The sequence below is a fragment of the Buteo buteo genome, chromosome Z, assembly GCF_964188355.1.
Source record: "Buteo buteo chromosome Z, bButBut1.hap1.1, whole genome shotgun sequence".
Lineage (NCBI taxonomy): Eukaryota > Metazoa > Chordata > Aves > Accipitriformes > Accipitridae > Buteo > Buteo buteo.
Window position 1 is genome coordinate 37,886,706 of NC_134204.1, and position 17,327 is coordinate 37,904,032.

The 17,327-nt window shown below is 39.1% G+C and overlaps 1 protein-coding gene across 3 annotated transcripts in view; it reads left to right on the top strand.

The window, feature by feature from the left end:
- Positions 1–17,327, top strand: part of ADAMTSL1 (ADAMTS like 1) — a 476,591-nt gene that overhangs the window by 291,606 nt on the left and 167,658 nt on the right. For all 3 annotated transcript variants that reach the window (XM_075019771.1, XM_075019770.1, XM_075019772.1), the window contains one exon: positions 9,542–9,669. In XM_075019771.1, the coding sequence (XP_074875872.1) occupies positions 9,542–9,669 (128 nt within the window). The remainder of the gene's footprint in view (positions 1–9,541; positions 9,670–17,327) is intronic.

Sequence of the window (17,327 nt, forward strand, 5' to 3'; positions counted from 1 at the left end):
CCCTCTTTCTCTTCCCCCCCTACTTTTTTACATAAATATTTCCCTTTCAGTTTTCCTGCCTCCACCAAAGTTTAAAGTTTCAACCCTTTATATGGCCCCTTGTTGTTAAAATAAACACATACATGGCTCCGTGAGGTAACTGAGGGAGATGGCAGACCATCAGAAGAATGGGAGGCTTCATTTATTTTGAATAAACCTCATAATTGCAGGTGTTTATCTGAAATTACAGAAATCCCATTCACTGAAATGCCTCCTGACCAGAGAGTGCCATCTTTCTATTGCAGCCTATGACACCTTGTCCTAATGCTCTGACCTGCTCCAGACGAGGCTGAGCCATTCTAGGGCTGATGAGCCTGTTAAAATCTATGCTGATGTGACAAAGTCTTCTAGCTCAGACTTTCAGAACCAGAGTTTCTAAATCCAGTCCACATGGGGTTTGGCGCACATAAGAGGACTCACTGTTGGATGGCATGACCTGTATGGAGAGTTAGGCTGGGTGAATATCTGAAGCTTAAGGTCAGTTTACTAAAGCAAGGGAAAATGGCTAATACACATTCCCCTGGCTCTTTGGGGGAGACAGTGGTTCACCTGTGGGGCTGGGAGTGTCAGCCATATGTTGGCCATTTTTTCCTGAAGCTGATGGACGCAGCCCAGCCAGCACATAGCTTTCACCTCTCACCACTTAGGAAACATTTGGCATGCAGTAGGCCTTGTGACAGATAAGAGTTTTACTTTTCTCTCTTTTCCTTTCTGTGTGCCTCTGTGGGCTCTTTCCCCGACTGCAGTTCTTGCTACGTGGAAGGCAAACCCGAAGTCCTGGAGTGCAAGATGCACTTTTGAACCCACGCTGTTGGGTGGGTTCCGAATTCTGGAAAGTGATTTCACCCATCCTGCATCTGAACCAGTCCTAGCCTCGAAAACCCTTCTGAGTCAATCAGGCGACAAGTCTGAAGCTGAGCCAGCTTGGACCTGCTCTGTATTGGATCACCCATGCCTGGTGTTTACACCAGCACGGCAGGATTTAAATACAACAGGGTGTTGTAACCTGGGTTTGTGAGAGCAAGAAAGCAAGCTCTTGTATTCACATCACTCTCCTGGTGTATATTTTCATATGGGTAAGTGGAGTGAGAGATAGGACTGATCTGAGTTTTATAAGGCACTGTTATAAAATGTTACAGGGAGCACAGCGTGCAGCATGTTGAAGTGATATGGTGTCAGCTCCATCCTCTGCCAGCAACCCGCCCCCCCAGCTGGCTGCTGCCCTTTTGGGTGAAGAAATGAGCTCACGTTTGGCACATTTCTCCTGGGATACAACTTCCAGTCCAAGTTTGGGGATGGCTGTTTAGCTCCTAAACTCCTGAGATAGCCGTTTATCATTTCTTCCCTGTTTTGTTGCAGACTAGAAGCTGTGTACTCCCTATTATGTTTGAAGACACTGCATCTATACAGTTATATGACTTGCTTCAGGACAGGAAGAATCCCATGGGACTATGGGGACAGCACTGACAATGTTTTCGTTCTTCAGAGAGCACTTGATGTGTGGAGCTAACAACTGTCAAAGGGTGCAAATGTGTTTTCAGGATGACAGACTTCAGTGTGACACTTCGTCCTTATTATTTGTGCAATAACCATATCAGGTTATATATGGCTAGGAAGGGAGGAGGGGTTATTTCCCCCTTGGTTAACCTTTGCTTTCCTGTGCAAAAGGAAAAGATGCCATAATTTCCCTTTTTCTGTTCCCTTATTAATAAGCCTGCCTTCCATGACTGTGCTGTTAAGAGTAAAAGAAGACAAAAAGGAATGCAGCACTGAAAAGGACTAACACAGCAAATTTTTACTTATGTCCCTGGAAACTGAGCTAGCTGTATCTGTATCAGGTGTCTTCCTTCAGGGTAAAAAAAAATTGTCCACCTATTGCCTTTCCCCCTGTCTGTGTTCAAAGGAGCAGAATAAGTATTGAAAAGCTGCAAGAGGATCTCAGTGAGATTTCTTCTTCTCCCCTTCTCATCAAGGTGTCTTCCCCTGTTTCTTCTAACTGATAGATGATGTTGATCCTGAAGAAAGAGTAAATTAAAAACTACCCAGAAGGAGATTTGGACTTTTTTTTTTATTCCTTTCTAAGAGGCTGAAATATAAAAATAAATCCTGGCCTATTTATCTGCACTAGCAAAATCTGAACATAAAGTAATTACCCAAAGTACAGTATATACCCTCACACATGTGTGCTCCTGTGCCAGTGCCTTCCTTGGGGCGTGGAGTCACTCAGATCAAGGGCTCCCTGTGCCAGGGGTTTTCCATAGGAAATACACTCTTGATCCCCTCACAGGCCTTTTGCCTGGTCTTGCAAGTGCAAAGGAGGCAAAATTTCCTAAGTTAATTTCCAAGACTGTGGAAGCCTGAGGCAAGTGGGCTGGTAATGTTCAGCTCACAGTCCCACACCCAGTAGAAGGGAGCTGTTGCCCTGCAGGGAGCAGGGGAGCCAGTGTACAAGGTATAGCCACTTCCACCTCAACATGTCTGATCCTCATTGCAACTACTTTTCTTTCCAGGTGATTTGCCAGAGAAAACAGTGTTTTAGCAGTAGTTTGGACAGTTCTATAATCGTCCTTTTGATTTGGCCATATGGAACAGCATGCGGTGAATCACGGGAGCAATTGTACCTGTGGTCACTCAGCATCTCAGGTGCAGTAAACAGCTCTGGCAGCTTGGATGCAAGGGCATTTTCTCTCTTCATCTTCTTTTAACTTCTGTGAGAGCAGAACTCCCATTACTTTGGTAAGAATGCCAGGTAGGCAGGTTTTTCTGGCTTGTGTGGTCCTTTTGGAGGGCGGCTGGGTGCCAGGTCTAGTGGCTGACGTCCTCTCTTTGTCTTTACAAGGGATACACTCAGGGTAATGGGAAGAGAAGCTATCTACCACACCAGCTAAACAGTGTTCATCCATCCTGACACTGAAGCAGACCACTTGGGAAAAGAAAATAGGTTGGTGTTCATTCCCAGTAAGTGCTTGGACATATTGCTAAGGCTGGCTTGGGGACCTCTGCTTTCGTGAGGTGCATGAAATGGGCAGAAATCTGCTTGGAGCTGGAGGGCAGCTATTTTCATGGGGAATCCTAGTGCTTCCAGGGAATTATGCTCCTCACAAGGATAAGGCATACTTTAATAAGCCCTTTCTTCAGTATGGTACAGTTATTCTGGAAGAGTGGATGTCCTTCAGTCATACAATACTGTTTAAAATGAAGTGCAACTCTTTGCCTAGATACATTAAACATGTTTTTTGTTCATTGCAAAGTGGATGTGTCAGAATATTTTACTTAAAATGTTTCTAAGTAATCACTCTGAAAAGTTTCAACAACTAGTCAGGAATGTCTTGCATATTAACATTTTGTTTGATAGTAATTATGAATATTAATTCAGCTGGCTGTGATTTTGTTCTGCCTTGCCTTCCTTCAAAAGCCAGAGATATCCAAGCAATTTCCCATCTAAACTGTAATCCAGCTGTTTCCTTGGATGGAATGCAACAAAGATACACAACATTGTGCAAATGAATTCTTATAAACTATATATTTGCATTGGTTGAAATTTTGAAAGATATGTTTCTTAAAAAGAGATGAGGTCACTGGCCTTGTCTCCTGCTGTTACATACCTAGGTAAGTGCTGAGACCAGCTTCTTCCTGGTTCACTACAGACAGCATTTCAGTACTGTGTGAAGTATGTATTTGACCTAAGTGACAACCATCAGAAGATGATCAAGGATTACTCAAAGAAGGAGAAGTATGGCTTGGCAAGAATTCATATAGGGATGCACTTGGACGTATCTGAAAAGGGAGGGCAGAAAGACCATATAATAGGGAAAAATACTGGTTTTCTGTCCCTAATATCATTTTCACAGTAGCAAAAGACAAGTCTAGGCAGTGGCCTCGAAGGAGCCTTGCATATTGTCACTGACAGTTCATCATACCCCTAAACAATGGGGATATGATAAGAAACAGATGATTTAAATTTCTTAACCAAACCCAGAGGTGCATATCATCTGGGAAATAACCGTGGCTTAAAGTCTGTATCAGTGCCTTAGTCCAACAAGAGGTTAACTGCATTTTTCACTATCTTGCTGTTTAATCTAGGGAACACACTGAGTGCTTGAAAAATATAACTTTAGCAGTTTTAAACAATGTGATCTGCATTTATACACACTCTTTTCTGTGTGACACTGACAAATGGTTGGATTCTGTAGGGATAGCACCATTCCAAACAAAATTTTAAATTCAATTCCAATATGTGACTAAGATTTATTTTCTTAAGGCTGAACTTCTTTTATAGGTCTCAGGATATGAACAGAGGTTTTGCTACTCTTCATGTTTCTCCCTCTGTGCACCCACACACATGTGTACACACATGCTCTTAGAAGAAACGTGGTTCTCTCATCAAGGATGGCAGCTCCTGGATGGCCAGGCAGCTGTTGTGATTTAAGGATGTGTGACACTTGTGGTTTTTACATATTATTCCAGATAGTTTAAATGATTTCTGTGTACTGTGTGTTAGTGGAGAGGGTAGGAAAGACTTGTTATTCACCTCATAGTCCATATATAAAATGACTGCCTGACAACTCTTTAATAAATTCAGAAATTACTGTTAAACACTTAAGCTGGATTTTTTTAAGAATAAAATTGGATACCTAGCTCTATTAGTCTTACTTCTGTCAGATTATTTATATTATAAATGTCAGATTGTTTATATTATAAGAAGTCCTTTGTTCAGCTTGTAGTTTACAGGCTTTTTTTTTTCTTGTAACTGTCTTCACCTGAGTGCCCTATCCACTGACAGTGATTTCATTTTGTACAAGTGATCCTTCTTGCTTTCTTGTCCAAAAGCACAGGGCTTTACTTCTCTTTCTCATTAGAGAACTCTTTGGGAGTTTATGCCCATTTCCTCTGGAGCTTCTGTGTTAGGTGATAGCTGCAGGATCACCCTCAGGTTAAATATGTATTAGGGTAATGAGAGATAAAGAAAGAGCTGATTTTGATTAGTGCAAGCAGACTTACTTTTTTATGTAGCTCATTGATAAGCAAATTTCTTTCAGGTGACATTTCTGCCATTGATGCTGTAGATCTGAGGACATCATGAGTTTTGTGTGGACAAAGCAGTGGGTGTTTCCTGCGAAGCTCAGGCTGAGATCCACCTAGAATGGACAGAAGGGGGAAGGAAGCTCTTCTGATACCAGCAGCAGGGCATAGTGAGCCTTGATGACTGTCTACATTTTGCTTCTTTAGCATACACTGACATTTCCAGAAGCACTAACCTGGGGTACTTCTGGCAGACATAAAAGATTTTTTTTTAAGGAAATTTTAAGTGGTGGCAGCTTTACTCCTTGCAGCTTTAAAGGCATGTACCTTATGCCCCCCTGGGTTTTTTCTCCCTTTTTTTTTCTTTTTTTTTTTTCCTGTTTATTCATGGTGGCAGGAACGTTAGGGCTTTAAAGAAGTGTTGTAGGAGTTCTTGTATTGCAGAACACTGCAATGTTCTTGACCGTTATCATGACTATTTTAATGTAGGTTCTTCAGTTTATTTCACTTTGTTGAAAGAGGGTAGAAAACATTAATTAGCAGTATAAACTACTTTTGAAAAATCTGGGCTAAACAGTGAATTCTTACCTAGTAATGGTATATATCCTTTGAAGCTGTAATAGGCCTGCAATAGACAATCTTCAGATTTAAAATGGCTTTTCAGGCACTGCTGGAATTTCAGGCTCAATCTTAACTGTGTAGTTCACAGGAGGGGAAACCACTCTGCTTTCTTTAACATTAAACATGGATGGAGTTGAAATGAATTATGTTTATTCCACTTGTTAAAAGAAAACTTGGAGCCTGTTCCAGCTTGAGATCACGTGCTTTCTGGGAATATATAGGTCTTATAACGAATCTTGGAATGCAAATAACAGGCACATGGCTCTCCTCTGGGTGGGAGTACAATTTATTTCAGAAAAATTTGGACCCTTAGAATGTCTAGCTGTGCTGATGCTTATAATTTGCAATGAGGTAAGAGTACTTGGTTCACGTGACTTTACCTTGCAATCCTTTTTAATTATGTCTTTGGGCTTTCAACCAGTGGTGAATGATCAGGACAAACATCCATTTGCAGTTTGAAGATATCTTTTTCCTTGTAAACTAACAGCACAGAGACACATTTTATTTTTAGCAGACTAAAAGTGCAAATACATATTTTCATTTTATAAAGATTACCCTTTAGAAAGCAGTCAGCTGAAATAACCTCAGTAAATTGGCATGTCATTCCTCTTATCTCATGTCTAAATGTTAATGAGATTGTATCTAGAGGATGGATCACATCTGGCTATAGTCAGAATTTGACCACTTTAATTTTTATACTTACCCTTGCAATTATTGTGTTGGAATTAAATCCTTTTGCATTTTAATAAAGGTAGGATAAACTGAGAGTGTCAAATAATTGTTATACACTCATTAAGCAAATCCAGTATCATGTCTCACAGACTAAGTTAATTCAGCTTTTTTTCCCCATCAGTAGATCCAAACCACCCATCTAAACTATCTTCCAACAGCTGTTCTGCAGAAGAAAGTGCTACATGTGTTTAAAATGCCATTACAAGCTGTGCACCGTGAAGCAAAATGAAATTGGAGGTTGGCCACACCATAGAATAATCATTATATTTGGCATAGCTGGCAACCTCCACTTGGCAAAAGTGCTAAGATAGAGCAGCAGGATCAGAGTGGAGGTGCTTCAGCAGAGCTGTTTGAAGAAAGCTTGCCTCCTGCCTGCTTGGTTTAGCTTCCTTCTCATTCACAAGATTTATTTGATTAATTAAAAAAAAATCTTTACAAATTGTGTCGGGTCCCCTTTTCAGCCTATCTTTTAATGTTCTGCTCCTGAACACATTTAATTTGATGGAGTTTTCATTTGACCTTAGCATGCTTTGGACCAGATCCTAAAGGTCTTTCAAAAGGGTTGGCTGCCTTTGTGTCAGAAGGCCAAACAGAGTCAACTCTATTTAAGTGGCATTTGTGTATTTGCCCTTTAAAATACTCTGGTTTAAAAAAAGGAGCACTCATGCCCTTGAAGGGTCCATGAGCAGCAGCATGAGGAGTGCAGCAGGCAACCATTGTGAAATGCTGGGGAGCCATGGCTGGGTGGGCAGTCTGGTGTATTGCTGTGTACTGGTCCTGCACCTGGCCCTTGCCACTTAATGAGCTCTGCCTTTCAAAAGAAATAACTGTATTATTTGATGTGTTTGCAGAGAGGAAAATTCTTTCTCTTTTAACCCATGCTGCTCAAACAGACTGATGCATTCTTTAAGATCGGGTTTGGACTGTACCTTGATAAAAGTAATAATGGGAAGAGAGGGAAAGAAGAAAAAAATGGCTGGACAGGTGTCCTGCAAATTTTTTTTTTTACTTTTTTTTTTTCTCCTTCAAACAATATGTCCATAGAATTTTGCCAATTTGGCATACAGTCTGAGCTCACTTAAGCAGGTTTAACACAATCAACTTTCTATTTAGTTACCACTAATTTATTGTGCCAGTGTATGTCAGAGTAGTATCAGGCTTTTGGAAAGAATATGGCAATACAGTTACTCTGTCAACGTGAGTAAGCTAAGTACTGATCCATGAGCTAATGACTTGCTTCAGGGCAGGAAGACGCCCGTGGGACCATGGGAACAGCACTGGCAATGTTTTCATCCTTCAGATGCATGGAGCTAATGACTATGAGAGGGTGCAAATGAGCACAACACTGAGATTATGGGCTTTCTGTTTTCAGGAGAACAGAGTTCAGTGCGAGACTTTGGCCTTATTGCTGAGCTGAGTATAGAGACAGCTGATAAAAGACGTGAGCTTTCACTTCAGCTGATCTTATGCCTGGGTGTTTATTTGGTGTCACAGATGACAGTAGTGGGTGAACTGCAATCCCCTTGCAGAATTTTGTAGAACTAAAAGGTTTCCATATTGGAAAATTCTTTCATTATTACTGGTTAACATATATAATGCATTCCTGGCTCCTTAAAGTATACTGATTAGTTAACCTCTTACCTTGATAAATCCCAATTAACACACATTTCATATCTTAATGTGCCAGACTTAGTCCTTTGCTCTACAGATACAGACTGTTCAGTTTAGGATCTCAGTTATGTGTGACAAATTCAGTATCTCCTTTAAACAGATGTATATTGAACCTGTTCACAGCCCTAAACCATCGCCAACATTTTTGGGTTTTGCCTGTGATTAACAATATTCAAGACTGGTATATTTCACTAGGTTTCAGATTTCACGACAAAATTTTTACATAGCTTCACTAAAGATAATATGATTTCAGTGTTAAGCTATCTTTGTGGGTCAAATAATCCCTCAGTGTTGAAAACCAAAGTTGATTCCTCTAACATGGGCTAGCAATGATGCTTGGTGATGTTTCTCTGTTGAAGGTGTACCATCAAAGTCTCCCTCATATAGTTTGCTTGCCTCTTCATTTATTCCATATACAGTTAGAAATGCTATTTACCAGGTGTTGGCCCAAAGCACAAGCCAAGATTTGAAGGAGAACACTGCCTGCTCTCCATCAGACACAGGCATTTTCGATGCACCTTTGCGTGCTTCTTTAGGTTATTCAGTTTCTTCCAACAAAACCATGTGATCCATGAGGGACAATACCTATCTAAATGGTTAAATCATTTGTGTCCCTACAGATCTATGGTTTTGAGCTGTATTGCATGAATGAAAATGAAATGCTGGATACATGCATGACTGCATTATTTGAGGCAGGTACTGCTGTACGTTTATGAGTTAATCCTAGAAGATCTGAGCATTTCTGAGTCCACCAGTGCTGCTTTTCTATAAATTTGTTTGTGCCCAACCACGGGCATTAACAATGGCACTGCCTGGGTCTGTGCCTCACATTGGAGAACTCCAGCTCTTCAGGTAGTGTGCACTTTCTTTTTTAAGTTAGCAAATAGCAGGGATAAAACAGTTAAGGAAACTTTGTCCAGAAAGTTTTCTAGATCTTTGGACAGAGAAGTAACGATAGTTCCAGTTCCCTATGGTGAGTGCATGAAAGTCGTTATGTTGAATGTCTTTGTATCCCATTGATTCACTATGTTGTGATTCTTTTTTTTCCTCAAGAGCATCTTGGAAGGCACTTTTTAATATGCCCCTTCATAGTTTCTAACACAGTAACAAAAATTCAAAGCACAATTCCTAGTGTCTACAATACTCCACCTCTTCCTTTTAATCAAGAAAAATCCCTTGTCTCACTGTTGTCCACTGTTGCTCTTTTATAATAGCCATCAGCAGTCTCAAACTGAGGCAGAGTATGCTGCTCAAAGTATGAAAGCAAGTTCATACAGCAACCCCCACAACAAGAACCAGCTGCCAATTGGTAGGAATGTCAGAGAATAACAGATTTATTCATTGCTTTCAGTGACCAAGATGATATCCCATAAAAAGAAAGGTTAAAACTAGCAACAATAATTTTTGTCCTTTAAATGATTTTTTCTGATTTTTTTTTCCTTCTCCATCTCCTCAGAGCTCCAGAACAGCGCGCTCAGAGGAAGACCGAGATTCACTGTGGGATGCCTGGGGCTCATGGAGCGAATGTTCACGCACTTGTGGAGGAGGGGCTTCGTATTCACTGAGACGCTGCCTTAGCAGCAAGTAAGTGGGTGAATGATTTTTGCTTTACTGATGGGAGGATTCAACCTGCTTGTATGTGTCAGATGATAAGAAGTAATCAGTAGAGGTCTTGAACTACGCTGATATTTCCAACTCGATGTCAAAAAATCAGGGTGGTGTGTTTTTTAATTCAGGCAAGCAGCCAACATGCTTGATAAGGCAACGGTCTTTTAAAATATAGTGAAAACCTATGGAGATGCAAAAGTTGCCTGGACAGCTTGCAAGGCTGCCAGCTACTGAAAAGTGAAACCTCCCTACCCTTTCACCGTTTAAGCAGTAAGACTTTTCACACACTTGTACCAGACTACAACTAATTCACTGGGTTTAGCGACCCACAGTCTCAGCCACACTGAAACTATAAAAGCATCACATTGACCCAACATGGCATCCTGAGCTCTATAAGAAAGAATGATAATTCTGCAGAGGATATCTTATGAATTAAATTTCAGGTAGGAAGTCTTCCATACCAGCAAACCCTCCCAACAGACAGAAGTAGAATGGCCCAGTGCAAAGGTGAAGTCTGGGTACCCCATTTATTTTATTCCTCCCCAGTTACTAGCTTGCAATGGAACATAGACAAGTCATTTGACATCATTTCCACTCTATAGCATGTGTAAGTTTTACCTGCAAAGTATTTCTAGCAAATATTATTTCTGTCTACTTTAGGAAAAAGTTTACCTGTAGTAAACATGGTATATGTGATAACTATTAACAGATTTCTGATAAAGGATATGAAGGAAAACTCCAGACCAAAACTTCATGGCTTATTGCAATCTCTGATACCTTATATATTGTAGTATAAAAAATGTAATGCAATTTTCCATCCTGCATATGTTTCTTTTGTATTTTCTTTCATATGCTTATAAAACTGATGTTAATAAAACATACTGTGACAATACACTGGAGATTGTTACCTACATTTGACATTTTAATACATGAGGCTGTTTAGTGACGACAAGAAACAGCACAAGGCATTGAACCATAAGATCAGAATAGAGTATTGTGTATCTTAGCTTTATCTGTGGACAGTTTGGTCTCCTAGTTCCAGCTATTATTGAGTTGACAGTGTGCAAAAGTCTGCTGGAAGGAGGAAAGATAGGCAAAAGCATCTATTGAAACCAGTGGAAAAAAGAAAAAACTTTTCTATTCCATTCCCATGGAAAAAAAATTAGAATAATTTGTTTTTTAAACATGGGGCCAAATTCTCCTCTCTTGTTAGTTCCATAGCAAATAGTGGTTCTGCAAAAACCTCGAAATTGGGAATTGCAGAGACAGGTACTTATATTCAATCACAGTGTATTCTTTTCACACTTAGGAAAATGAGTGATCTCCTATATGTTCCTTTAATGTAAACACGAATCCAGGCATATCAGGAGATCTGGGGAATCTGAGTAATACAAGGGCTTGCTGACTACACTTCTGCTCCCTCACTGAGAACTGCCTCAGTAGTTTCTAGAGGGGAAATGACACTACTATTCCATGACAGTAGTAGTAGTCATAGTGCTCTGTAGTATGTGAGTATAAACCATTCCTTCTGGGCAGGCTCTCCCCATCTGCTTCTCTTTGATTCTTTTACTATTCAGGATGTCCCTGAAGCTACTCAGTGGAACAGGGAATAAACTCATAAATCACACAGTACTTGTTTTTCATACAATACCTTACTACTGCCCTGTCAGTACCACAGCAACGCTTCTTGCCTGAAGAAACCAACTGCAAACTTTGGCCCATTCAGATTGGGAAGCCCCCTATTCCAGGGTAGGATACAGGGGTTTAACTAGGTGCACAACTTTTGCTAGGCAGTAGCAATAAATCATAAATAGTAAAATTTCACCTGGAATTAGCACAGTATCAAATATGTGATAGTTTTTCCTTTTTCCTGATCTGTGTGCAATTGCTAATTAAATAAGGGATTTAAATTATTAAATTTTGTGCTAGGCAAGCATTTTAAGTCACTAAGAAAAAGGCAGAGAGGGAGTAGGGGAAAGAAACTTATCCAGACTTCGAAGGTTTGGAAATGAACCTGTGCACATGAAAATTTCAAACCTGGCAAGTCTAGAACAAAATGTCTACCTCTCTGGGACAATTTCTTGGTTGGTACAGTTTCCGTCATGTATTTACTGTGTATAATTTCATGGCAGCATGAAGGAAGATACTAGATACTTTTGGCAAATGAAAACTGGCAATATATTTAGGTGTTTTGGAACAAATTACTCCTAGATGTTTCTCATCCTGGGAGGAATGTTCATAGTGCCTTATGTCTTAGTTCTGTATGAGGTGACTTTCAGAGCATTGCATGAAAAGAGAGAACCCAGTGCATCTGCTTTGAAGAAAAGCAAGGACTAATTGCCCATTCCTGAACACCGTTAGTATATGCAGCTAAATGAAGGAAACCAGTTTTCTTTCCAACTTTTGTTTGCCAAAATTATGTTAGTGCTTGTGTTGTTTGTTTTGGGAACATGTTTTGTGTTAGGCCTTCACAGCTGTGATGAAAGAATGGAAAGTGTTAGTGAGAAATTCTATTTTCTAGTGTTTTAGATGGCAAACACTTCAGGGTAGGGGCTGTTTAACAGTACATTTCATTAGAACAACTGGTCCTGATTATGCTAAGGACATTTAGTATGATAGTAATATAAATAAATATGCCTGTCACACAAGCAGACATGAGTTGTCAGCCCAAGTCAACCATGTGTCCTGGTATCCCACGCTGACAGCGAACAGCACTGGGTCACTCTGGTGGCAGAATAAACAGAATAAGGAAAATAACCTTTTGCTAATTAGTAGTTAAAGACTGGGCTAAACCTCAAAGCATGACATTTTTCATGCTTTTTGTTGACATTAACTCTTTATAACTTCAGATATTCTTGTTATTTACACAAAAGGACAGACCCCCTTTAAATGTTACAGTTGTTTGCCTCAATTCACTTGAAAGTGAACCTTCCAGCCTAATTATATATTGGGTGAAGAAGTATTTATTTTTATCATTCCAGAGTGTTTTACCAGAAGTGTTTTGTCTCAAAGAGAGGGAGTCTCTCTCTCTTTTTTAATACAAAGCTCAGGAAAGAGAAACTCCTTATCTGTCTCCTCTCTGTCATAAATTGTCATGCAGCACTGCTGATCAAAACCTGTAGAGAGAAGAACCACAGAGCATTTCTGTTTTTCTTGAGGACCAAACTAACAAATGTTGTGCTTCTACAGAGAACAGAGTTTTATTAGCTGTTGGATACTTTGGCTACAGGGACACGGAAATACACAGGCAGAGCTGGTGGAGTGACACTGCAATACGGTCTTTGCCCTCTTCCTCAGAATCTGGCTATTATTTGTTGTGGTCTGTCTATTGCAGCACATCTGCAGTTTGTCATCCAGCATAGTGATGGATAGGTATTAATCAATCCAGGTATTAATAATAAGTGTGCATGTTGATTCAAGCAAACTCAAACAAAGTAATAAATTGCTGAATATTTGTTAGATACCTGAAATTCATGTGCATTTATTTAATTTCCTTGTATTGGAATAGATTTTCAAACCTTAAAAGAAACTACAAATTCTCCTATGCAAAGTTCACCCATCCTGGTCCTAAAAATATTCTGTGTGTTCTGGAATTGTACTTTACATATTGACAAGTACTGCAGTAATGTCAATAGTGTTTTACTGTTTCTAGGCTTGGCAGGAAGATAATTGTGATTTTTTTTCCTATCATCTTCCAAATTCATCATCACTTTCTAGTAAAGCAAGGTTGTAGGTAGCAGAAGGTCAAGATGTCCTAGAGTTTGGGGAATTATTTTAGCAGATAATAGATAGGTAGTCTTTTTTTCAATCTGCTTAGAAATCCTACATGTTACTGTTGCTGCTGTTTCCGGCTAAAGCATGAAGCAAGGAACAGTTTGTATGAGTGTACAGCAGACTGCTAAGCTGGTTATGGAGTCCCATGGATACTGAATCTGGGTTAAGGTGTCAAAATTTGAGATCATCACTCTTTCTTCTGGGAAATCATGTGTAAACTGCTGAATAGAGTGGAGATTTTCCACCATTAGATGAGGAATGTATGTTTAGTAGCAAAAGAAAGTCAACATTAACATCATCCTGACAGGTTTCCCTCAGTAATAAAAGTGACAGAGATCTAAAAAAAAAATTTCAAAAAAAAAGAAAACAAAAAAGAGGGAATACCCGTGAGAGAATCACAATCCTAGCTTTGTTTAGAGGCCTCATACTGGATCTGTTACTTGCTAGAATGCTTTTTTTCCCCCTTTCGAATACCTCCCTCCATTCCTTCAGCTGATGGCTGCCTTTTGGTAATGCAAGTGAACCACCAGTATGAAATAACCTTTCCACCAGCTCTGCTTGCTAAATTAGCTGAAGTGAGTGATTCACTAGTTTGGTAATTCAGTCCACTGCCATTGCATTCTGCAGGATGAAAACAGTAGTTCTGCATAAATGACTCTCAGTTTTATTGCAGTTTGACTCAGGTGATCAGTAAAATAGCCACCAAGACATACCTTTGGAGGTTAGGTTTAATAAACTAGCTAAATTAGCTAAAAGTAGGTCAGTATTATGGTGTGTGATGTTTTTTGTAAGACAGAAGCCCAGAATAAGTTGAATTTATTTCATTAAGGAGTAATCTTTTCTCATTTTGGTCACACAGATTATCAGTTCATAAATCAAGCATCAGATGGTTTCGTGCCTGTCAGATGATGATGGAATAGATGCATGTTATCCATGTTAGTTTAAAGTTAAATAATAGAATAAGAACCCATTACAACAACACTGACTAGCACTGAAAAGAGGATACATCAAATACAACATATTTTAAAAACACTGTTTAAAGTTGCAATTGTATATACCTTTCATACCAAAACATTTTCTGCTGTTCTGTTGCTGCTTCACAACCAAATTTAGAATTTAGTCCAAGAATGTGGCTGTGGCCCCTAGTTTCGGGCTACAGTCACAGACTCGTCTGTCTCAGGGGCTTGGATTGCAAAAGAATCTGAAGTTTTTCACATCTAACATTGATAAATGGTCCTTTAAACTTTCTGAGTGAAAATTACAATGGAACCATTATTCTAGTTTTTGGGTTGCTTCTTTGTCAGATAGAGGCTAACAAATTTCTGCAACTATTGTGCAATGATATAAATGCAGTCTGCTCTAATCCTGGCATTACTAAATAAGGCAAATTATGCCACTTTATGAAATGTTCCTATGCCAGTCATAATGATCATTTTAAATACTGTGGAGTTTTGTGACTTCTAGAATAAGACCTTTGCTATCTTAAGGTCTGTAGAATAAAGAGCAAAACATATTTGCAAAAATGCTGTCGTAATTGCTGAATATATCCACAAAAAAAAATAACTTTCTGATGAAGCATACCACATCACTGAATGGGAGTACAGTCAATGTCGTAAAATTCTTAGGTGACCTGTGCTACCAAATTATTTTGGAGGATGGTTCTCATTACGCTGATCAAACTGTATCTGTATGCTAGCTTAGTATATTACTTCTTGCAAATGACCTTCAGGATACCTTAATAGCCGGCTTGTTTTCTGCTTCAGTTGATAACTGTAGCTGGTTTACTCTGTAAAGGGCATCCTCCATGCTATACTGTGTCATTTTAAACATTTGGAATAAATTTTGAGTATATTTAGTTTGTAGATGCTTCTGGTTAAAGCTGTGCCATCTAACACCATTTTAAAAGGGAACTTTTTATTCTATTTACTCTGGGATTAGTCAAATGAGTAATTATGAGAACATTTCCTGCTTTCATTTGATGGAGAAGCATTTCTATTTTTCGAGAGAGACTACAATTCTAAGTCCTCCTTAGAATGGCAGAAGCAGCAAGTGACAATCTTAAATTTGAGTCAATAATATAACAAGCTGCAAATTTCACACAATCTAGATCAATGTTGTAATCTGTGGAGTGATTGCTGACAGTCTTTGGAGAACCAGTTAGTCACTGTCCTAATTTCCTACTTCTAAGCCTCAGTGAAATGGCTAAAGATATTTAAAATGCTTTCCTAGTGTTGTTTGCCCATGTAATCCATTGCTAGAGTTGCCACAGGGATGTTATAAATTGGTGTTTTGAGTGAGAAACTGATCTACTGATCTGTGTTACAATGAATGGTAATCAGCATTGTACCTACAGATAAGTGATGGATATGGTCTCCATAAATCTGTCTTTCTGTTGAGAAGTAGCCTACCTAACAAAAATGTCTGTGAAGCCTTCACTTGGATTATAAAATGTTCATAAGTCCAGGTTCACTGGAAGAGTTCTTGTATGTTCATAATTCTTTCAATAAATCTGTTCTGGAATTTAAATGAAAAAGAATTAAATCAGCCAGGCCTTTGCATGATGTGGAGTTTTTGTAAGCCTTACTACCTATAAAAAAGAAGTTAAGATGTGATTCTCTAAAGCCCCAAGCAATAGGTCGTACATGAGAAAGCATAAGCATTTTAGCGGAGCTGGGCTAACACATGTGATTCAGACCCAGGTTCAAACTTCCTCAAAGCATGGGGAACTAGGGTTCCTGCTCAGCACATTTGTTTTGTAAAGACCAGCTGCAAAACTTGGATCCAGATCCAAGCTCAGGCATGTTCAGATTTGGGGTATTAGTACTTTGGGGCCTGCAGTATGTTCTAGATGTTATCTTTGTGACACAGCAGGCCAGGTGAGATTTAGTATTGTATTTTCTTTCCACTTGGATTGTGAAGAGACCTCTTGCTGTTGTTTTGCTGAAAAGCACTTCTTTAATTCTTGCTTTTTTTCTGCCTTTCTTGCCTAGTGAGCATCTGAAAAACATTTGCAACTGTAATTGCTTTCTGTATATCTGCAACATGTTATATGTGCAAATGAAAGCTAAAGACACTTTTTAAAAAATTCTTAAGAAAATAAAAAATACTGCAGTGACATATATGAGAGACTAAATGGTTGAAAATAAACAGTAGTCTGAAAGCACTCTGACAAATTTTTCTCCTTTTCCTTTATTTTTCTCAAATTTGATTTTTGTTATTTTAATTGGACTAGGCAATCATATTTTACTGAGAGTTTAGGCACTATCATTTAATGCCAGCTGTTACTTAGAAAATAATATTCAGTGGCTCTGAATAATGTGAAGAAGAATTTGAAAGTAAAAATTAGAATAAATTATTCTGTTCAGCAATTTGTACAGCAAAAGTCCAAGGTCTGCCTTACTTCTGAGTAAATATAATGCCACCCTTAAACTCCAAGGGAAGCAGAAGCTACCCAGAGTAAGAGCTTTGTGCGGGTTGGAGCACTGTTGGAGATACAGCTGATCATAACATTTCCAACAAAATTCTCAAATCTGAACCATTCCCCTCATCAAACTTCCAGAGTTTAAAATGAAATTGTGACACAAGCCTAATCGTACTTTTAGAAGGAAAGGCTTATCTCTGCAAAACCGATAGATATATTAGCTTTCTCTGAGCTCTATGCTATCTTGGCTAGACTGCTAGAAATAGCCAACTTAGCATATCAGTAGGTGGGCTAGCTACCTTTACATTACTTTGGTTATTTCTTGCGCTATAGCCTACAGTATAAACAAAACTTTAGAAGAGATTGGATGGCATTCTGTAGGGAGCATTCAACACAACCTCAACAAGCATCAGGTAGCCAGAAACAAGTACTTGTTTTC